Source organism: Palaemon carinicauda, chromosome 45 (genome assembly GCF_036898095.1).
Source record: "Palaemon carinicauda isolate YSFRI2023 chromosome 45, ASM3689809v2, whole genome shotgun sequence".
NCBI classification, from domain to species: Eukaryota; Metazoa; Arthropoda; class Malacostraca; order Decapoda; family Palaemonidae; genus Palaemon; species Palaemon carinicauda.
In genome coordinates, this window is record NC_090769.1 from 51108 (window position 1) to 75469 (window position 24362).

Genomic DNA, 24362 nt, shown 5'->3' on the forward strand with positions numbered 1-24362 from the left:
ATAAAGACAACACCCCAAAAGGTCTTGGATAAGGTAGAGTATAAATATAGAATGATAAGTAAGAATAAACTCTCTATTTTGGAGAAAAATTGGGTGCTATTATAGTATGCTATCTACCGTCGAATTTCTATTACAGTATGCTATCTACCACAAAGTATGTTATCTACCGTCAATGTTAATCCTCCTGTTTGATGAGGGTTATAAAAAAGATTACTTACCACCAGTATGTTATCCTAATTGGACTTTAATGATAGTTTAATAATATTTATTGGATGGATAACATGGATGCATAATTTTAAACAGTTTGTAGGTTAGGTTAGGTTGGGTTAGATTAGGTTAGTACATGGGTGCATAATTATAAGCAGTTTGTAAGTTAGGTTAGATTGGGTTGAGTTAGGTTAGGTTGGGTTATCAAGTCGGTAGTGATCCTCCTTATTAGAGGCGGATTAGCAAGTAGATCGTACCCTTAGGGACTGGTGGTGGGTATCATACTATAGTCAGAGAGGGATGGTAGATAGCATACTATAATAGCACCAAAAATTGTATATAACTTTAAAACAGCAAAATATGTGTAATTGTGTAATTATGGCAAATAGTGAATAGCATAACATATCTTACATTCAGTTGTTTCTTTAGAATTAATTAGGGCATCAAGTACACAATAACCTTTTCTTTAGAGTTAACCAGAGCATCAAATGCACAATAACCTTTGTGACTACAATATCCATATTAACATTTCTTGTACGATAATACTGAAATTGTCCACTATAAATGAGAAACTCACCTTTACAGGCTATTACATAATTACAAACAAAACCTTTACCAAACCAGAATCAAAATTCTAAATTCAATAGTTTGCTGTATTACCAAAGTAGAAAGACAACGTTATAATCACTAAATATGCATTAATTCATTTAGCAAGATTTTTGTGACAAAAAAACAAACATAAAAAACAAAAACATGAGATCTATATACTAATACTGGAGAGAGTTATCAATGATGTACCCAATCACCCAATTCACTTCAGAAGTTTTGTTTACCAAAAAAAAATATTCAGTTTTCATCTTATTACCATTTAACTAAGGTATATGCCCATAAGTGGTATGCTTAAATGCTGACCATATAAATAAATACAGTATATAAGTACTTCACCAAATATCTTTGTAAAAACTACCTTACCATTTTCAATAACCATTCACTACTATACAGTACCTGGAACTGAAGAATTCTGTCAAGTCAAAGCATTATAGAAATTTATATGTTCTCATCAGTCTAATAAAATTGAAAATAAAATTTTAACAAAAATATCTATTGTATATTAAAATGATCACAGTCATTAAATGGTCAATACTTCGTTTTCCTTCAACGGTTACGTTTCAGGTCCGAGCATCATGTTGGGCTTCCATCGTCATCGTCGTCATCGTTTGAGGTGCCAGAGGCTCCAGCTCTTGCTGCTGCAGCCTGACTGTGTGATAGGAATGCTGCATTAGCAGGCTTCAATAGTGGGCCTGGATGAAGTTGTGGAGTCACACCAGCTGAAGAATTCAAGTAACTACAACCAGCCTGTGGTAGGTGTGAGGATCCATGATGCAGATGATTTGGGTAAGGACGCTGGTGAGGGGGTAATGCATTCGCAGGTGTCAGAGGAGACGGGGACAAACACGGTGTCGTACAAGAAGAGTTACTTAAGTCACAAACATCTAAGAGTCTTAGGAGTTCAGCTGGTTCTGGTCCACCATTAACAGTTGCTCCTGTGAGAGATTTTGAAATGAAAATAGTCATGAATGTTAACCTTCTCAAACAACTACTGATAGTATCAGTTTCAACAGTTAAAGCCACTTCATTAAACTGTAAAATAAGCAAAATATTACATGCTCATTTATAAGTTACACTGATCAGGTACATCTCTTACAACACCAACAGCAAAAATTCTTAGTAAAAAGAGCTGAGTTTTGCAGCATTAATTGCAATTAATTTAAAGGTAAAAGTCACGTGCATTTCAATTCTGGGAAAAAATCACCTACTGCTGTAGAATAAACATTATCCCATAATGTCCACGTATTCTTTTAGCGTACAGTATTCACATTAATAAATTAATTTTCTCTTTTGATTCTAAATTTATTCAACCCTCATCAACATACAGCAAAATCATATTAGTGGTGAAGCCACAAAGACAAAGCTTTGTTAACATTATATCACCTATAATTCTACATAAACGTTAGATAAAACTAAATAAAGAAAATTGCTATCAAATCACATCTAAAACATCAGATAAGTTAATACTTTAAAAAATTGACATACCTGCATCACCTTTGCTGCACAATTCAAGGGCAGTGGTTAAATCCCACATCTGAATGGCTCCGTTTGAATGTCCGGTGAAAATGTACCGCCTGGGTCTGGAACCCATACGACTACTTCCTTCACACTCATGTACGCAAAACCCGCTAATTGTAGTGGAATCTACAGACTTTATTACACACACTCTGCAAAGTAAAGAAAAACACTTTCATATTGTGCATTACTAATTACTGTAACAGTTAAACTTCCCATTTTTGTCTTGAGTACTTTCTCCTTGATGCATATCAGGTCTTATTCTTCATATACAATTTTATTTAATGACCATATGGGCCATTGTACTGTACTTGTCCTTGCCGCATTACTACAACTGTTATTTATCCGACTGACTTTTCTCCGTGCCCTCTCATTACATAGTTTATTTATCAGCAACTACAGTATTCACAACTCTTCAATTTTTCCACATTTTTAATATGATCTCCAAACTGCCTTTAGTTTATTAATAAATCTTACCCTTCTATAAAAAAAAAAAAAAATCCAAATTGCAATTTTTCTTATCAATACCCATGTCTTTACTGAATGGATTATTATGTACTTTAAGCAAATATTGTACACATTTACTCCATTTAATATTGTGATGGTTTAGTCGAGGAATATCTTTCCACTTCATCAATTATGTTATTATTTCTTTTTATTACATATCTCTCAAAACATAGTTCATAGTCCAGTGTCCCACAAATGAAAAAAAAAAAAAAATGCTCTACCTTCCACATTTAATTATTTCCTAATCGAAACAAAACAAAAAATAATTCTGATGATTTCAAGATCATCTTTACACAATTTAAGCTTAATTCCTTATCCATAAATATTCACAATGAATGTTCCAGTAGCAAACTTACCTCTTGCCATTACTGGCTAAACGAACAAATAGCTGATCTGTCTCAGGGACAACTTTTTGAATGAAAACCTGTTCATCATCCTGTTCCCCATAAGGACCTGCAACAAGGTTACAAAAATGCATTAGAATGTGTACATATTGAATTTACTTTAATTCATGCTTATACAGTACATTTTAATGTGGTTTTGGTTGACAAATTAACAGTGGATTATTAAAATATAACATTCTAGATGAGACAATATTTCTAACAATACTTCAGTCTACTTTTAAACTTATACACCATACACATTTATGTGAATATGAAATATGCATACACAGATTTCTAAACAAAAGAAAACTATAGTCTATTTCTTTTAGCGATGCAGATTTGCACCGACTTGCAGCGGTGCCCTTTTAGCTCGGAAAAGTTTCCTGATCGCTGATTGGTTGGACGAGATAATTCTAACCAATCAGCGATCAGGAAACTTTTCCCAGCTAAAAGGGCACCGCTGCGAGTCGGTGCAAATCTGCCTCGCTAAATGAAATGGACTGTAGTATATGTGAAGGCATACTATTTGATTATTCAAAACCCTATTCATCCTATACTGTCCATTGCTTTATTCATGTTCCATAAATATTTCTATGTTCGCCATCATTTCTTTGATAGACATAAGAAAGCTATTTTACTATGGATGCACTTTCTAGATCCCCCAATTATATCTGAACCACATTCTGTTTTTCTTCAATCACTACTTTATAAAACCTTACATAGTAACCAGATTTTTAAAATGATACTTTTAAAATGAGGCTCAAAATAATTTGAGATGTTCCAAAAATAAAATACACAAGGGGAAAAATTAAAGAAGCTTTATGCTATTATGGTATCCTAATTTACTGATTTTCCCTAAAGTTAAACCTGGCAGAGAAGGAAATTTAAATAATCAAATTTGTTATTCTTATACTCCCCTGATGTTCATATTTCTTTGTTATCAAAGTTTTTTTCGCATAAAAACCTAAATCTTTCCCGTTTTCTTCTGTTCAAGGGGCTTGCCCACCAATGCTACATCTAGTGACTAATGGCCAAAACCATGAAGGGCTTGCCATCATCCACCTGTCTTCTTCAGTCTCCAAGTTAAAACTTTAAAAAAATTAAAATGAGTCAGCAGCTGAAGACAATACTCAAAACATGGTAGAATAAAAGGATTAAAAATATCATCCGGATAGACTGATCGCCAAAAATCGCTCGATATGTCATTTTATTTGTACAATTGGAAAAAAAAGAATTAATGTGCTTCTCAAAAGTAAAACTGAAATTAAGAATCAAACCTAAAATTAAGATGAGTTGTATCCAACTAAAGCAAGTGTCATTGCAATGATCTGTGTGAAGAAGCCACTGTCCTTAACCTACTTACAATCCTATTTTGAGGTTTAATTAGAATTCTACTTCATGTTCCATAATTTGCAACATTCACCAATTTTACCTAGATCTTTATCAAGGGATTGAGCAACCACAGGACCATATTCAGGGGATGAAACCGATGCAAAGAATAGCATCATCTGCACATGCAACCACCTTGTTTTTTAGGCCAAGCCACACATTATGTGTATATAGTAAGTAAATCAATGGGCTGGGAACACTACCTGGAAGAATGCCAGATTTGATATCTATTACTTAGAAATTGACTATTAATGCTCAGAAAAGACCCCCTTACTCCCATTTATTTAAATTTGAAAACATGGGCCTCGTAATTAATATGATCAAAGACCACTAAAATCAAGGAAAATCATACAAACTTCCTGAACACAAACAAGGGTTTTCTGTTCAGTATTGTAAATTATAAGAAAAGCATCACACGCTTCAAGGCCTTTGTGGAAGCCATAATGCAAACTAGGGAACATGATTAATTTCAAAATACCTATTTAGAAATTTTGCCAAAAGACATTCAAACACTTTACATAACATGGGAGTTTTAGAAATTAGGTGCTAATCAGCAGGGCTAGAGCTACCATAAACACAATTACCAAATATAGTAACATCACATATTCTCCAACAAGCGCAAAAAGAACTTCCTCTTGACAACTTGCAAAAAACAAAAATCTTTAAGAGGCAATTTGTATTTTTCCCAGCTATACAGACCTGAGTCGAGTCCTTAAATTAGGAAATGTCTTCAGCAGAGCTGGAACAGCAGTTGAAATTGTTAACAAGGTAGTTAAAAACAAGTGGCGAGCACGAGCAAGTAGCCCCCTCCACCCACCTGTCAAACTTCTTAATTTTGACCTTCAGCTCAGGACTTAGATAAGTTGGTTAACGCATACTTAAAAAGCTGCTCAAATACCTTTATCAAAACCTAAATGACTGCTACAGTGCACCCTGGTTGGTCGAGATTAAAATATTGCGGGCTCCATTAGTGAGCAGGTAAATAAAAAAAGATTAAGGCCTATTATCTTTTGTTTTTTATCATTTTTTGAAATTTCTTTATCCCATATTCTACTTTCATGGGTTACAAAATTCAAATATGATAAAAATATTGTTAGCAACATTAAAATCATTGCATAAACACATACAACCAGAATAACAACCAAACAAAAAACAGCTGTTTTGTAATGAACAATCGAATTAGCCGCTGTTTTGATTGTATTTCAATCATCATACTATAGTGAACAGAGTAGCACAAGACTGACATTTTCAAATGATACTCTTATTCACTATGGAAAAAAGATCCAAGAAAATATACTGCTAAAAAACAACTAACAATCTGTAAATGAAGGCGAGAAAACAATATTCATAGACGCTATTCTGTTGGGTATCAGGCAAATCTGTGTCCGAAACTGGAGGAAACAAAAATTTAGTATGTCTGTGCAAATTGCATAATTAAATGTAAATGCCAGATTTAGAAGATAATTTTAGTCTCTGAAAACCGAGAATATAGTTTTGTTATAACAATAAAAATAATTTTGTAAGCTTTATAATCAAGCACCACAGAGCTAAAAACTATAAATTACAGTGGATCGGCAACATGAATGAAACTCTGGATAACTTTTATATGCGATTCAACTCCACAGTAAATAAAATATGAGAGAAGTGTTTCAAATAAAACTATTGAAATTAGTATGCTAATTGGAAAATAATAGATCAAGTAATTATTGTGTCTTTTCTTTTAGGAAATATGAAATATTCTTCGGTAGTTTGCCTTAATCAGCTGATATGGAGAGCATACATGAGTGTCAACCAACTTATAAATGTAAACAATGGAACAAATTATAATTCGCTATGCTTTCATTCATAAACACGATACTAAAATGTGTATATCACGTACATTATTATTGTTATCTTGATCCAGGAACAACTAGCAGGATCTGATCAAGGTAGCGCCAAAGGCGGCCTTGAATGTTTATGGCCACCGAAGTGCTGGTCAATGACCGAGATCCAACCTGAAGGGGGGGATGCCAAGGTTGCCTCACCCATTTCAGAGACGAGTCCAAGAACATCCGTATAGGAACACTCCAACTCAGATTTTGCTGCTTCCATTGGTACCGGTCTATGGTCAGGTACCTGCAGGGCAAACGGAACCCAAGTATCCTCATACTTTACAGAAGTTGAGGGTTCAGCCGGCTACTCCAGGAATATACTCTCTTCCCCCGAAAAAGTGTGTTCTGACCAAAGGACAGAACCTGCAGCGTAATCAAAGACTGAAGCCGGTATTCATCACAGAGGGAAGGAACTCGTATTATTATTATTATTTTTCAAGCATAAGCTACAACCCTGGTTGAAAAAGTGGGATGCTATAAGCCCAAGGGCTCCAACAGGGAAAAATAGCCCAGTGAGGAAAAGAAACAAGGAAAAAAAACTACAAGAGAAGTAATGAACAATCTAAATAAAATATTTTGAGAACAGTAACAACATTTAAATTGGATCTTTCACATATTAACTATAAAAACTTCAAAAAACTAGAGGAAGAGAAACAAGATAGAATAGCATGCCAAAGTGCACCCTCCAACAAGAGAACTCCAACTCAATCCAGTGGAAGACCATGGTACAGAGGATATGGCACTACCCAAGCCTAGAGAACAATGGCTTGATTTTGGACTGTCCTTCTAGAAGAGCTGCCTACCAAAGCTAAAGTTTTTTTCTACCCTTACCACGAAGAAAGTAGCCACTGAACCCATTGAGCAAAGAATTATTTGGTAATCTTAGTGTTGTCAGGTGTATGAGGACAGAGAAGTGTAAAGAATATGCCAGACTAGTCGGTGTATGTGTAGACAAATAAAAAATGAGCTGTAAACAGCAAGAGGGATCCAATGTAGTACCATCTGGCCAGTTAAAGGATTCCATAATTCCCTAGAGGTAGTATCTTAATAGGTGGCACTGATTAAGGCGGACAGAAGTAATCCCTTATATTCTTTCCTCTGATCAAAGTGTTGAGAAACATTGACCAAGTGCCTGATATTTGGGATACTGCATCACCCTCTCCAAGGAAGTAGTAGTATTTGTCCTAGCTCCTTCAACACGTGGGCGACAGAAGGTGTACAATGGTCGGCTAAAGGTGAACGGAGAACTCAAAGAGGAGAGCAAAGTGCTAAACAGTCTTTTCAGCAATTCAACGGCTTGCCAGAATAACACTGAAGATGAATTAGCTTTCCTGTACCTCAATGAAAATATCCCCCTAACAGGAGGTCATGATCTGCATTCGATAAAAAAAGTGGATAAATGCAAATAGTTATGCCTATAAGTAGTGCATGTCAATAGCCAGTTTACCTATAAACCCATGAAGAAACAACAAACACCCATTCTTGCTTTGTTCCATTATTAGTAAGAAGTTGCATATCACTATTCAATTTAAAAGGCAAGATGAAGATTAAACAGCCTTGGATAGGGTTCATTGCAACCGCAGACAAAAGTGATGAGTTTCTAACAGGTGAGTGGTTAGGGGTACTCGCCGACGGTCACAACCTTAAGTTAACTCCCTCGCTAACGATTTCAACAGCCATTCAAACTCCACTAAAAATATTCCGTATTTTAAAAGATGAAAGGTTTGTATAGACGTAGGAGCAAATAACTCACAACTTAAGAGCTAAGAAATAAGTGGAATTTATAAAAAACAAAGGAAAAATACCATTTGGGTCTACACCTCCATAAGCATCATGGTTTGGTAAAAGTATTTCAATTTCACGGGACCGAAAAGCTAAACTATTTAGTTTTTCTTCAGGAAAACATGAATGAGAAAGATTGAGTTTCTCATTACTTTGCTTACAGTCAAACACATCAGACAGAGGAGTTGCCTTTTCCTTTGGACAGTGATTGAAAGAGACATCTGGTTTGAGCAAAGGAGGAATTGTTGCGTCTACAACAGAGAGTACAAATTTAAGACACTAAGTATTTGGCTTCATCTCCCTTCTACGGGTGTCAGTAATTTTTAGCTAACTATATCAGTAAAGTATATCAAATAAAAGTAATGAAACAATAAGCGTATAACAATGAAATTAAAGAAAACTATACCTCATTTTGTCAATGACTTTCAAAGCATACAAGCTGCTGCTTTTTGAAGCATTTCTACCTAGTCAAAATACCCAAGCCAAAACATATCTTACACTGAATTATTTATAGCTTGCTAAAGACAATATGAAACTTCAAAAAATTTATATAATAAAGCTCTCCAAGCACAATAACAAATAGTCCAAAAAGCTCAAGCATCAAAGGAACATACACTTACCACAATCATTAGCAATGGCATAATAAATATTCGGATCAACCTCATCAATGGTGAGTATTTTATAAGATGACAAAGGTGTGGAACCAGGCTGCGTTGAAATCATGCCCCTGAATCGAGTAACCGACCAAGTACGAACATGATTGTACTCGCTGCATACGCTTATAAGGAGTTTCTCAGATAAGGTTACCTAAAAGGGAAAAAAATGAAACACGCCCAATAAACCATCACCATTAAATCTCATGCCAAACGCCAGCATTTTCCAACAGGAAATGCTTTATAAACAAGTACCACCTAAATTGCACTTATCAAAGTATACATTAGGCCTTAAATTAGTTCTTTGCAGTGCTTGTAGATCACTTATTTACTTTTATCTGTCTCGATTTCTATCCACTTTACTATAAGGTTTTACTTTGTCTTGGTACTGTCTTACATCTTATTTAAAGAACAGATCCTTCTGGCAAGTCCTTGAAGTTATAAAATCTATTAGGTAGTCAATGTCAAAGTTACATAGTACTTAACTATATATTTCTATAATTCAGACTTGGTCAATTTAAAAAACTACATAGTCTAATGCCATACTGAATAAATAATTTGCGACCAAAATTGATGTAAAAGTACTGTACATTAAATCCTGTCTTGGGAATTGCTCCAGAGCACAAATGTACAAATTTGAACAAGAAAAATATAGAAAGGCAGAATATGAAAGGAACATCTTGTATCATTGAGAAGTGAAAAAACAATTACTGGTGTTGTGCTATAATAACCCCCATTCAAATGTTGTTGTGAACTACACTTTCAAACGAGTAAATTTATCTGATTGACTTTCAGACATTTCCCCCAAATTAATCAAGCTTTGTAAGTAACAAAAAATATCAAAACTGAAATACTGTACAAGCAAACGGAGTGGCAATACTAATACAGAAAATAATGGATATGCCTCTTAAAAGAAGGGAGGCTACAGGATTCAAAAAAAGATGCAATAAAAGACTTCTATAGCTCCAAGGTACTGTAGAGGGAGATGGTCACTGAATCAACCAATAAGATATTAACACATAATGTTTTCAAAATCATGACTAATTTGCACAAATGAAAGATTGGTGTTTAATGGAGCTGTAAATAGGATCAGTTCCTAAAATTGCTAACAAAATAGAGGCATATTCTTAAATCATTCAGGAACGTTAGCAAGTTTTCTGACCTTCCAAACCAATGTAACAATGCTAAAAGACTGTAAATTTCAACTGAAAAATCCTGATGATATTCTCATGTAACCTATTAATACAAAAACTTTGTAGTATAAAGAAACCCAAATTTGCTCACCTTGGTTACAGGAAATCTATGGACGGTAAATGTCTGGAAAAGCTGAGGTCCATGGCCAACAGTTTCTGGGTGCTGCACAATAACACGCACGGTTCCGGAACTTGTTCCATATGCTATTTCAATCCAGTTTCCACAAACATCTAAACATCAAAGGGATACAGATTAACTTGGAAATAAATGCTACATACTCCAGAACATTACTGTATTCATAAATTCTGAATCAAGAAATTTGAATGACTAAATACAACAAAACATATGCATTCTTTAGTTTGCATTTGTATTGGAATTTACAAAAATGGAAGATGTCAAAAACAGGAAAAAAAAATTTGGAACTTACTAGTCTTTGGTGTGAGGTAGACAGAAATTGCTGTGATCTTGTCATTGGAAGGATCATGATACAGTTCAGTCACCAGCAAATCGTTATCTTTCATTCGCAAAGGAAACTTTTGCATATCTGTACAATACATAATATTTTCAATAACTTCTAATTAGTTTTTAAAATTATGATTAAAAATGCTCGCATTTTTAAATATGGATCTTAATCAAAATGATAAAAAATGAAATGCAGTACTATAAACATAATTTCTAAATAATATGTATCTTAAGAGGTTGACTTCATGATTGTATTAATACCTGTGGTTTAGGAGAAATTTACTACTGTACAAGGAAAAAGCAAGATGCAATTTTCATCTTCATGTCAGCACAAACCACAGACAGCCAGGAGAAAAAATAATTGTATACCTACAGCATGATTTTATACTTGAATAAAATATATTTAATACATAAACTAAACAAATATAATTCAAACAAGATAACAATTAAATAATATAAAAAAAAAATGTTATTTTTATTAGTAAAATAAATTTTTGAATATACTTACCCGATAATCATGTAGCTGTCAACTCCGTTGCCCGACAGAATTCTATGGAGGGATACGCCAGCTATCACAATACTAGAAGGGGGTGTATTTACCAGCGCCACCTGTGGCCAGGTACTCAAGTACTTCTTGTTGACACCTCCTCAATTATTCCTCGGTCCACTGGTTCTCTATGGGGAGGAAGGGAGGGTCGATTAAATCATGATTATCGGGTAAGTATATTCAAAAATTTATTTTACTAATAAAAATAACATTTTTCAATATTAAACTTACCCGATAATCATGTAGCTGATTCACACCCAGGGGGGTGGGTGAAAAACCAGTGTACAAGACTAAAGGATAGCTAAGTATCCCGTATTTCATATAATCAGTTATCCACAATAACAATGAAATAATAAGTACCTGGTAAGGAAGTCGACTTGAACCGTTACTCTGCCTTTAATAAGATCGTCTTCCTTACTGAGCGCAGCGTTCCTCTTGGGAGGCTGAATCAACTCAAAGGTGCTAAAGTATACAGGGCTGCAACCCATACTAAAGGACCTCATCACAACCTTTAACCTCGGCGCTTCTCAAGAAAGAATTGACCACCCGCCAAATCAACAAGGATGTAGAAGGCTTCTTAGCCGACCGTACAACCCATAAAAAGTATTCAAGAGAAAGGTTAAAAGGTTATGGGATTATGGGAATGTAGTGGCTGAGCCCTCGCCTACTACTGCATTCGTTGCTACGAATGGTCCCAGGGTGTAGCAGTACTCGTAAAGAGACTGGACATCTTTGAGATAGAATGATGCGAACACTGACTTGCTTCTCCAATAGGTTGCATCCATAACACTCTGCAGAGAATGGTTCTGTTTGAAGGCCACTGAAGTAGCCACAGCTCCCACTTCATGTGTCCTTACCTTCAGCAAAGCAAGGTCTTCTTCCTTCAGATGAGAATGTGTTTCTCTAATCAGAAGCCTGAATAGTAAGAAACTGAGTTCTTAGAACTTGGAAAAGAAGGTTTCTTGATAGCACACTATAAGGCTTCTGATTGTCCTTGTAAAGGTTAAGACCTTTTTAGATAGTACCTAAGAGCTCTAACTGGGCAAAGTACTCTCTTCAGATCATTCCCCACCAAGTTGGACAGGCTTGGGATCTCGAACGACTTAGGCCAAGGACGTGAAGGAAGCTCGTTTAGCAAAAACCGAGCTGCAAGGAACATGTAGCCGTTTCAGATGTGAAAACAATGATCCTGCTGAAGGCGTGGATCTCACTTACTCTTTTAGCTGTTGTCAAGCACACGAGGAAAAGAGTTTTTAATGTGAGGTCCTAAAAAGAGGCTGATTGGAGAGGTTCAAATCTTGATGACATAAGGAACCTTAGGACCACGTCTAGATTCCAGCCTGGAGTGGACAACCGACGTTCCTTTGAGGTCTCAAAAGACCTAGGGAGGTCCTGTAGATCTTTGTTGGTGGAAAGATCCAAGCCTCTGTGGCGGAAAACCGCTGCCAACATACTTCTGTAACCCTTGATCGTAGGAGCTGAAAGGGATCTTACTTTCCTTAGATATAACAGGAAGTCAGCAATCTGGGTTACAGTGGTACTGGTTGAGGAAACTGCATTGGTCTTGTACCAGCTACGGAAGACTTCCCCTTGAGACTGATAGATTCTGAGAGTGGATGTTCTCCTTGCTTTGGCAATCGCTCTGGCTGCCTCCTTCGAAAAGCCCCTAGCTCTTGAGAGTCTTTCGAAAGTCTGAAGGCAGTCAGACGAAGAGCGTGGAGGATTGGGTGTACCTTCTTTACGTGAGGTAGACTTAGAAGGTTCACTCCTAGAGGAAGAGTCCTGGAAATGTCGACCAGCCATTGCAGTACCTCTAAGAACCATTCTCTCGCGGACCAGAGCGGAGCCAACCAACGTCAGCCGTGTCCCTTTGTGAGAGGAGAACTTCTGAAGTACCCTGTTGACAATCTTGAACGGCGGGAATGCATACAGGTCGAGATGGAACCAATCCAGCAGAAAAGCATCCACGTGAACTGCTGCTGGGTCTGGAATCGGAGAACAATACAACAGGAGTCTCTAGGTTATCGAGGTAGTGAACAGATCTATGGTTGGCTGACCCCACAGGGCCCAAAGTCTGTTGCAAACATTCTTGAGAAGGGTCCACTCTGTGGGGATGACCTGACCCTTCCGTCTGAGGTGATCTGCCATGACATTCATACCGCCCTGAATGAACCTCGTTACCAGTTAGCTTTCGATCTTAAGACCAGATGAGTAGGTCCCTTGCGATCTAGAACAACTTCCACGAAAGAGTCCCTCCCTGCTTGAAGATGTAAGCCAGGGCTGTGGTGTTGTCAGAGTCCACCTCCACCACTTTGTTAAGCTGGAGGGACTTGAAGTTTATCAAGGCCAGAATAACCGCCAACAACTTCTTGCAAATGATGTGAAGTGTCCTTTGCTCCTGATTCCATGTTCCCGAGCATTCTTGTCCGTCCAAAGTCGCACCCCAGCCCGTGTCTGATGCGTCCGAGAGGAGACGGCGGTCGTGTTTCTGAACAGCCAAAGGTAGACTTCCTTGAGAAGAAAGCTGTTCTTACACCACGCGAGAGAAGACCTCCTCTCTTCGGAAACAGGAACTGAGACCGTCTCTAGCGTCATGTCCTTTATCCAGTGAGCAGCTAGATGATACTGAAGGGGGGGGAGGTGGAGTCTCCCTAACACGATAAACAGGGCCAGCGATGAAAGTGTCCCTGTTAGACTCATCCACTACCTGACTGAGCATCGGTTCCTTCTCAGCATGCTCTGGATGCATTCTAGGGCTTGGAAGATCCTTGGGGCCGACGGAAAAGTCCGAAAAGCTCGACTCTGAAGATCCATACCCAAGGAGACAATGGTCTGGGATGGAACGAGCTGAGACTCCTCAAAATTGACCAGGAGGCCCAGTTCCTTGGTCAGATCCATAGTCCATTTGAAAATCTCCAGACAGCGACGACTTGTGGGAGCTCTAAAAGCCAGTCGTCTGACGGAGCCGGACACAAGATCATGATACTGCTGCACAGTCTGTGAACTGTCAATCATGGGCAAGCGAGGAAGTACAGTGACAACCCGAATCTGTCTAGACTGTCTGGGTCGTACAGACAACTCCTTATCGGGTTGCTGAGGTTGCCGCACTGCGTCACAACAAGTCACTTCTGTTGGTTGTTGAACGTCTTCCCCGTGACACATTGACTCCGTAAACAAAAAATCCTCTAACAAGGACTAAGCCTGGACTGCATGTCATGCAACACAGCTCAAGGTCTATGGGAGCAGGTGTGGTAACAGACGGGATTAGCGACTGAAGTGGAACCATTACCTTCCCTGGAAGCATGTTATGCTTAAATAAAAGTCCATAAGAGGTTATGCAGCTAAAGGCTCCCTCCAAATGACAGAGTCCTCAAGGGAATATCAGAAGGAGGGAGAAAAGAACTTTCTCATCTACAGGGACCATATCCTAGAAAAGCTAAGTTCTCTCAGTGAGGGTTCACTGGTGCAAAAGCAGCAGACTAGAAGGCAACGTTATGAAACTGCTTGACAGTCTAGTGAGTTGGCAACAACCAAAGATGTGTGACTGAGAAGCATGCGGTAAGGTATGCAGAGCATGATGTATGCAGAGTATGCTGTATGCAGAGCATGCTGTATGTAGAGCATGTTGTATGCAGAGCATGCTGAATGCAGAGCATGCTGTATGCAGAGCATGTTGTATGCAGAGCATGCTGAATGCAGAGCATGCTGTATGCAGAGCATGTTGTATGCAGAGCATGCTGTATGCAGAGCATGCTGTATGCAGAGCATGTAGTAAGCAGAGCCTGCTGTAAGCAGAGCCTGCTGTAAGGAAAGCAGAGCGTGTGCATGGCGTTTAACATTTCTCAGAAATTCCATGACCAGTGCTAGAGTGCTTTATGCATGCTTGCATGGGGTTTAATATCAACATAATATTTACCTTACATTCATAACTCATGATTCATATTTTTGCCATATTTGCGATCTAGTTAAAAATATATTGCAAGGAATACAAATATATTTTTATAAGTAATACAAATAACCTCCATTATCATATGGTTTGAAAATGGAGGTAAGGTATGCTGAACAGCAGAGTCAGAACGAGCTGGAACAACAATAGTTGTGGTTTCCTCTTCAAGACTCTGTTGAGGGAACACCTGAGGCTCAGTCTGCAAAGGCTGAATAAAAGACAAGCAGAAGGAAGGCGCATGGGTGGAGGGGGCTGACTCCTAGCATGAGTGGTTGAACCCAAGGGTTGCGCTTGCTGAGCGGTTGGCGGAAGCGGAGTAGCAAGTTCCAGTTCCTGTGGTGTGAGCGGAGCGCGATGAGGAAGAGGCTGCGCAGAACAAGGTAAATGTCTCGCAAGCTGAGGCTCCTGAGGCGCAAGGCTAAGGTGTTGTGGTGCTTGCCTTGTGGAGGGATGAGCTCGCTGCAGCGAGAGCTGAGGAGACTGACTCATGGACGGGAGAGGTTGTTGTACCTCAACCGAGTGTTGCATCACTGGTGGAGCAGCAAGTGGAGGCGGAGGAAGAGAGGTATAATCCTCCTGATCCCATTGTAAAGGTTGCCTTAAGGAAGGCGGAGGCTGAACACCACTGGGAACAGCAAACTCAGCAGGTGGCTCAACATCGTACGCCTGGCAGGTGGTACTGCGATCAGGCGGAGCGAGCGTGGGCGGAGGGAGTGTAGGCGGAGGCGCAACACTCTCAGCCCGACACTCACGCATCAAGTCCGAAAGCTGTGCTTGCATGGACTGTAGTAGAGTCCACAACATCGTACGCCTGGCAGGTGGTACTGCGATCAGGCGGAGCGAGCGTAGGCGGAGGGAGTGTAGGCGGAGGCGGAGGCGTAACACTCTCAGCCCGACACTCACGCATCAAGTCCGAAAGCAGTGCTTGCATGGACTGTAGTAGAGTCCACTTGGGGTCGGCAGAAACTACAGTAGGCTGAGGTAAAGCCTCAACAGTCGAGCTCTGTTGTGGCAGAACCTTACTCCTCTTAGGTGGAGTGCATTCAACTGATGACTGAGGAGAGTCAGAGCTAACCCAATGACTGCATCCGGGTTGTTGAACTCTAACTTCGTACGTCTGGCATAGGTCTGGACTTTACGTTTAAGAGGTCTTGAGACCTGAGACCAGCGTTTTCTCCCCTAAATTTCTTCTGCAGACGAGCAAAATAAGGGCTCAATCGTCTGCGGGTGGGAGTGACGGTCTCGGTAAGACACGCCCACAACCACCGAGGATACTTCTGTGCGCCGATCAAGGCCTGCTGAACCCTTCTGCCCTTCGACATTGCTTCTCCCCTGGGCTTGGGAGCTTGCAAGAGGTCCCGGACTGGGAGGACGACTGGCGCGCACAGAAGTACCCTCACGCACAACACTGAACTTTGCGCTAATCACTTATCACTTTGATTTTCTGTTTGCACTTATTTCACTGAACTCGAAACTTAAGTGGATTGTACCTGAAACACGCAATTCTATCCTTTCTCAAAAGTTAGTAATTGCGAAAACAGAATTACAATGTAACAGAAAAATCTAATGAAAGATAAATAATTCAGTGGCTGGAAAGAGACTAAACACTAGATCACTCTAGAAACGTTTAGTTTCTTCCCCTAAAGAGACTAGGGAGAAGAGCAAAAACGATAACGACGTTACTCGTACGCCTGGCAGGCTTGAATGAAACGTTTATTCTCCTCTTTCTCCCTCCGTCTCTATCTCTCTCTCTCTCTCTCTCTCTCTCTTGACTTAGAACCTGAGAGAAGAGCCCAATCATATATATAGTTAAAACATATTATTGTTAAAGGAAAAAACTGAAATATTTCCCAAAATGAAAAGTTCCTTTATTAGGATCAAAACCATTAAGTTAAGAAAGAATGAACAAAACGCTAGACACGGTTACTCTTACTGCAACGTGAAACCGTGAACATTCTTTCTCTATCGTAACGATAGAGTGCAAGTTGAACGTTCTGAACGTCAACAACTGCAGAGACAAAACAAAACGTTAGTTCAACTTTGAAAACAGTACGAGACTATCAAAGAAATTCTTTCAAACTCTGTGGCGGAAATAGCATAATATGTTAACAGGTAAAACCGAAATGACGGGCTCAATGTTAATTAACTTCGGTACCAAGAAAAGACCGCCTACTATTAGGAAGGTCGAATATAAACAAATATAAAAATTAATTTTAATAAGTTTATAATAAAAGGAAGTTAATCGAAGAGGCCTATAAGAGGCGGAGAGATATAAAATAAATCTATAACTTTAGTTAAGCAAAGTTAAGAAAGAGAGTCTATACTCTCTTAGACACCAACACTTCCGTCTAAGGGAAGGGTCGGCCATTGAAAGGTGAACGAGAGTTCATACTCTCTTAGTCACCATAATTAATCAAATTAATTCCAAAAGCTAACTAAGCTAATATAGAAGTTTCCAGTAAAGCGACAGCCGAAATCAAAGAGAAATACTTCACCAAAGTCGTGAAAATACTCCAAGAACATAAGCGTATCCCAGAACGTCTTGCCGGAAGCACGACAGAGGAATAATTGAGGAGGTGTCAACAAGAAGTACTTGAGTACCTGGCCACAGGTGGCGCTGGTAAATACACCCCCTTCTAGTATTGTGATAGCTGGCGTATCCCTCCATAGAATTCTGTCGGGCAACGGAGTTGACAGCTACATGATTATCGGGTAAGTTTAATATTGAAAATTCAAGAGTACTGATACAATATAGTAAATTTTCCCATTTTATTGTCCCAATATGAAACAGTTTTCCTTTCTCCTTAGCAAATATATTCCATATGTATGTGGCAACATAAATATTAAGTGAAATTACATTAATGGAGTCTTGCTTATGCTACTATTTTAATAACTAATCTAATTCTAAAAAAAGAAACTTGTATAACAAATAATTACAACTGTATTATGTAGTCCAGTATAGATCTGATCTATCTCTAAAATCAGTGGATAATTAACTTGAAAAAATAAAGTTTATCTGAAATAAAATTTATAACATTTTGGTATCCATCAAACAGTGTCCTTACCGATATAATAAATGGAGCCATTAGTACAACCCAATAAGAGAAAAGACCCAGCTGTATCAAAGGACGCAATGGGAAGAACATCTTGGATCTGCCAGTGTTGGGTCATAGCATGCCACACGCCTATCTTGCTGAGTGATGACAGTGCTACTAACTGGGAGCCAATGAAAAACAGGTACTCTACAGGCACACCGAGATTGAAGGTTCCTGGAAGAAAAATAAAAGCAATTGCATGACTTCAGTAATCTTACAATGTCCCTTTAGGAAAGTAGACACCCTATATAAGAGACAACCGTTTAGGGAGATGATAAAAGATGTACTACTACTTATTGATGACTGTCCACATTTCATCAACTAATCCCAGTTGAAGAAATACCCCTTACAGTCAGCCCTTAACATTTATAGGGGATAGGGAATAGAGAAATGAGAAACTGTACATTTGCATGGGGTTTAATATCAGAGAAAGTAAATGTAGACAATCCACAAATATTTGCTGCCCACCTTATCAATACTACTAGACCCTTTGCCTCTTCTCAAAAAGATCATAAATGGCACATGAGCTATATAAGAGGTTAAAGAGAAAAATACATTAAACACTGTAATTGGCACAAAACAAACAACTATGAAGATGCTGAACCCATTGAGTGGCATGGGATGACTGTACCATTTAAATCTAAAAAAAAAAAATGAAAAACATTTTAACAAGAGTATTTTATTTCATAGAAAGAAATAATGCTAAACCAGATTTAACCTTAAAAAAGCAAGCTTTTCTATACAAGCCGCCAATAATATATAATCACATAGTATTAACTTGAAATAAAAAAAATTCTAAAGTAGCCTAATTAATATTTTTTCAAGCTATACAAACCTGAGCCTTTTAGATAAGGAATATGTTTTCAGCGTAAGCTGGAACAGTTGTTAAAATTGTTGACTGGGTAGTTTACAACAGGCGGTGAGCGCAGGAGAGAAGCCTCACCCCTCCACCTGTCGGAATTTCAGCCTTTTTGACCTTCGGCTTATGAAAGTTTAACTTTAATCCATTTCCTATAATAGCGTATGTTGTACGTCAAAATATGCCAGGGTCCCAAGTATGACCAGTCATCCTATAAACAGCACTTTAGAAATCTCTGGTGGAGGAGCCCACGAGGAATGAGCTTCTCCAGTGCTACCACTTTGAGCTTCCTGAAGTGATCATCTGATGGAAATACTTGCTTCTTCCATCTTCAGCATGATCAAGTACTTAAACCTCTGCTTAGGTATGAGATTCGACTTCTTCCAGTTTAATACAATACGCAGATTGTGACAAAATCTGAGAAGTCTACCTCTATCCTCTAGCAACTGACTCAAGGAGGATCAGCCAATCATTAAGATACATTATTACTGCATTATTATCATTATTACTAGCTAAGCTACAACCCAAGGTGGAAAAGCAGAACACGATAAGCACAAGGGCTCTAACATGAAAAAATAGCCTAGTGATGAAAGGAAATAAGGAAATAAATGAACTACAAGGAGTAATGAATAATTAATATAGAATATTTTAAGATGGTCGTCTACTGAAGAAGGTGATGAATGAAAGAGTTAATGGGAGAAGTACAAGAGAAAGGCCAAGGTTTGGGTGGATGGATGGAGTGAAGAAAGCCCTAGGTGACAAGATAGATGTGTGTGTGTTAAAAGAAAGTGCTAGAAATAGGAATGAATGGCAAGCGATTGGTACACAGCTCTGATAGGCCCTGCTGCTACCTCGGGTCACCCTGGTGACCGCTGAGGTAGTGGCAGTAGGGGAGTAGGCATATGAAGCTTCATTTATGGTGGAAACGGGGGAGGGTGGGCTGTGACACTAGCAGTACCAGCCAAACTTGGCTGAATCCTTCATTAGGCAGGGAGGAACTATGATGAGAAAAATCCCCTTTTGTTCTTTTTTTTTTATGTAGGCTACCTCCCAAAATTAGGTTAAGATCAGTAACAATGTTAAAATAGATCTGTCATATATAAACTATGAAGAGACACTTATGTCAGCCTGTTCAACATAAAAACATTTGCTGCATGTTTTAGCTTCTGAAGTTCCACTGATTCTTGGGTTAAGATTAGTAACAATGTAAATAGATCTGTCATATATAAACTATGAAGAGAAACTTATATCACCCTGTTCAACATAAAAACATTTGCTGCATGCTGGAGCTTCTGAAGTTTCACTGACTCAACTGCCCAATTAGGAAGATCATTCCACAATCTGTTCACAGCAGGAATAAAGCTTCTAGAATATTGTGTAATATTGAGCCTTATGATGGAGAACACATGCTTGGTAGAATTAACTGCATACAGGTGGTACAGTCTGAGAAGATATCAATGCAAAGGATAGTCAGAATTATGAAAAATCTTATGTAACATTCATAAAGAGTTAGCTGAATGATGGTGCCAGAGATTAACATTAAGATCAGGAGTAAGAAATTTAATAGACAGCTCGGTCTTGTTCAATAAACTAAGATGAGATGCTGCAGCTGAAGACTAGACAGAAGAACAATACTCGAAAGAGGGCAGGATGAAAGAATTAAAACAAGATTGATCACATAAAATCTTAACAGAACTTTCTCAATAAGTCAATTTTTCATGCAATTGATGAAGAAACAAGACAATACTTCTCAAAAATAAGTTTGCAATCAAGAATCACACCTAAAATGTTAAAGGAGTCATATAGGGTTAAAGAAACTTTATCAATGCAGAGATCTGAATGTAGAGGAGCCACTAGCATAATTCGGCTCCAGAGCTTCAAGTTCTTTTGTCCCGTACACTGACCTGGTCACTCATGTTTTTGCCACCTCTGCCCATCACCCCAACCCTTGTGCAAAGGGGTCAAGGACTCGTAACTCCCACTCCTTTGTGACAGTGATCCTGCTTGCGTCTATGTCATGGGCCCCTGCGAGTGTGCCTACCCTTTACCCTGGAACAGTGTTCCCTAGTACTGTATTGGGGTTCCTCTTGGAGCAACCCATGTAGTTTCAAGTGCCAGAGCTTTCTCTATCGTCACTAGTGTCACAGGATGAGCCTTTACAGTTCTTTTGGGCTTGGGAGCAGGCACCACTGGGGACATCACTGAGATCACTGACACTTGGGGCACACTAACCAGCCGTTAACATGTGAGGTAACGGCACTGGGAACACCAAGGGACAGGTAGCCTTAGCTACCAGCTCCTTCAACAATGTCATAAAGGGCCTACATATATGACCTAAGGAGGCCCAAGCCTTCATTAGGTCAAATACATCGTCAGTCTACACAGAAATGGGAGAAGAGCCTTCAACCACAATGGGATGCGGCAAACACTGGGGAAACTCCAAGTGTCACCAGAGCCCGCCAACACAGCTTCAAGGGCTCCTTATTCCTGACACATACTTCCCAGGGACTGAGTCAGGGGTGTATGCACTGGAGCGGCAGTGACACACACTTAACAATACAGAGAAGGTGAAAGACTTCTTCGGTATCTTCTTAGGCAATGCCAAGTCAAGTCCCGTAGAAAGCTTAGCTCTCTTCCACCCCTTCAGGGCATACACCTGCTGCAAAAGAAGCCATGGCCTACACTTGGCACATACAGATGATTGCTGACAATCATGCCCACAAGATGCATAGCAAGTACAAATCTATTGCTTCACATTTATCACAATAAACAGCCAGCATTTACTTCCTGCAGGTAAAAGAAAGGTGAAAAGTTTGGTAAAGGGTACAACAGTACATTCGTACTCACTACAGCCAAAAATAAGTGCTTCTCGCCCACACTCATTACCTGTCAATAACTACTGTACCTCATTGACAATTTTATTGGCCATTACATCTTGCACTGAAAACACATTCCCTATTCAAAAGGACGTTAGGTTTGTATACAGGTAGAAGCAAATATCTATTACTGAAAATAGTACAGAATACCCCAAAAAGGCAATAAAACGAGGACAAAACACCTATCCCACCAATAATTACTTACAAAGAATACTCAAACCATATTCAATTCAATGTTTCACAACCATCTTACCAATGTCACTTCGGCTGCCATCCTCTGAGATACCCCAAAGCCTGATGTGAGACGCATATGATATAGCCAACATTTTATGGCCTGTTTCACCACCCTGGCTTGGAGGCGTTAATTTAGCGTTAAGAGCCACACGCTCAATTAACTGGTCAATGTGAGGAGAAGTGAAAGCTAGCTGCCATCCAGTGCTATCCTTATTCCTGAAAGTGGCAAGGCATGTTAGTAAAAGCCACCCAACATAATTTAATTTGATAATACACAATACAATAGGTAGCAAAAGGCCCCTGTTGCACCAATAATACAATGTGCAATAGGTAGCAAAAGGTTTTTGTTGCGCAGAACACAAAACCCCCATTAGGGCATTCATTTGCAAAAATGTTTTCACTTCATATTTCCTTTTTCTAATACAACTTTCTATCCAAAAATATCTATTAACATACAAAATTACAGAACTAAGGAAATGGAAATAATTTCTAGTTACAAAAAAAAAAAACTTGAAAAATTGTATGCAGTTTATCATCCTTTTTAACACTGTACAAGACCAGTGGAACCAAAAAAATCTTAACAATTTGTAGCCTAGTCTTTGAAAATATAATTATGTACTACAATCCAAAGACTATTCTTATCCCTAACAAAGTTAATATCTCATTCACTGCAGATGCCTACTCTACAAGAAGATGAAGATGAAAATCTTTCAGACAATATAGAAAAATCCCCCTGATATCATTATGTTTCAAGACAACTTCACTTATTTTCCCATCAATTCACTTCACCTAGATAAAAATCAATTTCAGAACTTTCTAAACTAAAAACCTGTGTAGATAATAAATTAAGATGATTTAAATAAGCACAAATTAATATTAACTTCTTTTCAAAACCATTTTCTTAGATACATACAGCTATAGGAATTCGTGATACATGTGTAGGCTAGCTCACTAGAGCTAACAAGATCAGCTAATCAAAAAAAAGTGGAGGAAGGCAGGTTATACGATGAATGCCAAGGTTTATTGTGTTAAAACTTGAGAAACTTTCAAGCTAAGAACCCACTTTTAATGGATCTTATTCTTGTCTTAGATCCTAAGACCTTTATGATGCAGCTGTCTTGGTAACTATATGAGCCAGTCATTTTTATCACTGGAAACCTTCATAACAAATCTGTACATTCAACTGTGTAACATTATAAACATTAATACAGTTGCGTGCAAAGTATTCTAAAGTTACATAACACCATACAATTCCTTTTATCTACACATGAATTACAAATAAGGATTCCATTACCTTTCAAGCATTGTATGTAATATATCATTAGAATTATTTAGACTATGAAACATATGGATCACTACACAATATAGAACATATCCTCTGAACACCGAAAAATAGAATTATTGTAAGACAACTAAAACTAATATAAATAAAACAAGTTCATACATACCAGCGATTCACAGCACTTTAATGATGCATGGAAAGAAATCATTAAATTTTAAATTATACCAAAATAATTCATAAACACCAAAATGGTACTTCGTTATCTGAGATGGCAGTTTGGTACAAATAATTTTTGAAAAAGAAGTGAAAATATACATTGGCACGAGTGAACAAACATAAAATGTAAACAAGTCTAGATTAAAATGAAAAAGGCAGGTAATTACTGAAATCTAAAAAACAATATACTTTATAACTACTGCTCTTTAATTCTACTTCTATTTTAAGGTTGTTTTAGACATTTATGAAATTGAAATTGTGGACGAACCAAAATTCTAAGTTAATGAATATTCTCTAAGACTGGTATAAAGAACTAGGATTTTAATTGTATATGATAATATTAAGGTTACAACTAATTTTATGTTGAAATGTAAGTGGAGGATTACAAGCACAAACAAAGATAGGAGAGTACATGAGATAAACATGTATCAATCAGATATGTAAATACGTATCTAAAAAAGGTTGTAATTACGGTACTTGTCTATGAGATTTCTAAAACAAATTGGAATTATTTTTTAGATTTTTAGCTTAATTTGAATCGGATATTTTTACAGGTACAGTATTGAATGATCAGAACAAGTGCAGAGCTCAAAAGTTGCTTAATATTGGTGGTTAACTAAAAACTGAGTTATGGCATTTTAACTAGGAGGTCACCCATCTCACTTGAATACACATCACTTCTCTTGCACATGCTAGGCAAGGCAATCTTCGTTCCCATCAATGAGAAAGGCAGAG

The 24362-nt window shown here is 38.2% G+C and overlaps 1 protein-coding gene across 4 annotated transcripts in view; it reads right to left on the reverse strand.

The window, feature by feature from the left end:
* Window positions 1-566: 566 nt before the first annotated feature.
* The window catches only part of LOC137634599 (BTB/POZ domain-containing protein KCTD3), a 44269-nt gene continuing 20473 nt past the window's right edge, over window positions 567-24362 (reverse strand). For 3 of the 4 annotated variants that reach the window (XM_068367052.1, XM_068367051.1, XM_068367049.1), the window contains 9 exons: window positions 23578-23592; window positions 22149-22345; window positions 18131-18334; window positions 10538-10654; window positions 10201-10340; window positions 8884-9070; window positions 3195-3291; window positions 2302-2483; window positions 567-1751 (listed from right to left, as the gene is read on the reverse strand). In XM_068367052.1, the coding sequence (XP_068223153.1) occupies window positions 1390-1751; window positions 2302-2483; window positions 3195-3291; window positions 8884-9070; window positions 10201-10340; window positions 10538-10654; window positions 18131-18334; window positions 22149-22345; window positions 23578-23592 (1501 nt within the window). In that variant the 3' untranslated portion in view covers window positions 567-1389. The remainder of the gene's footprint in view (window positions 1752-2301; window positions 2484-3194; window positions 3292-8883; window positions 9071-10200; window positions 10341-10537; window positions 10655-18130; window positions 18335-22148; window positions 22346-23577; window positions 23593-24362) is intronic. The other variant, XM_068367050.1, reaches the window with a different exon arrangement.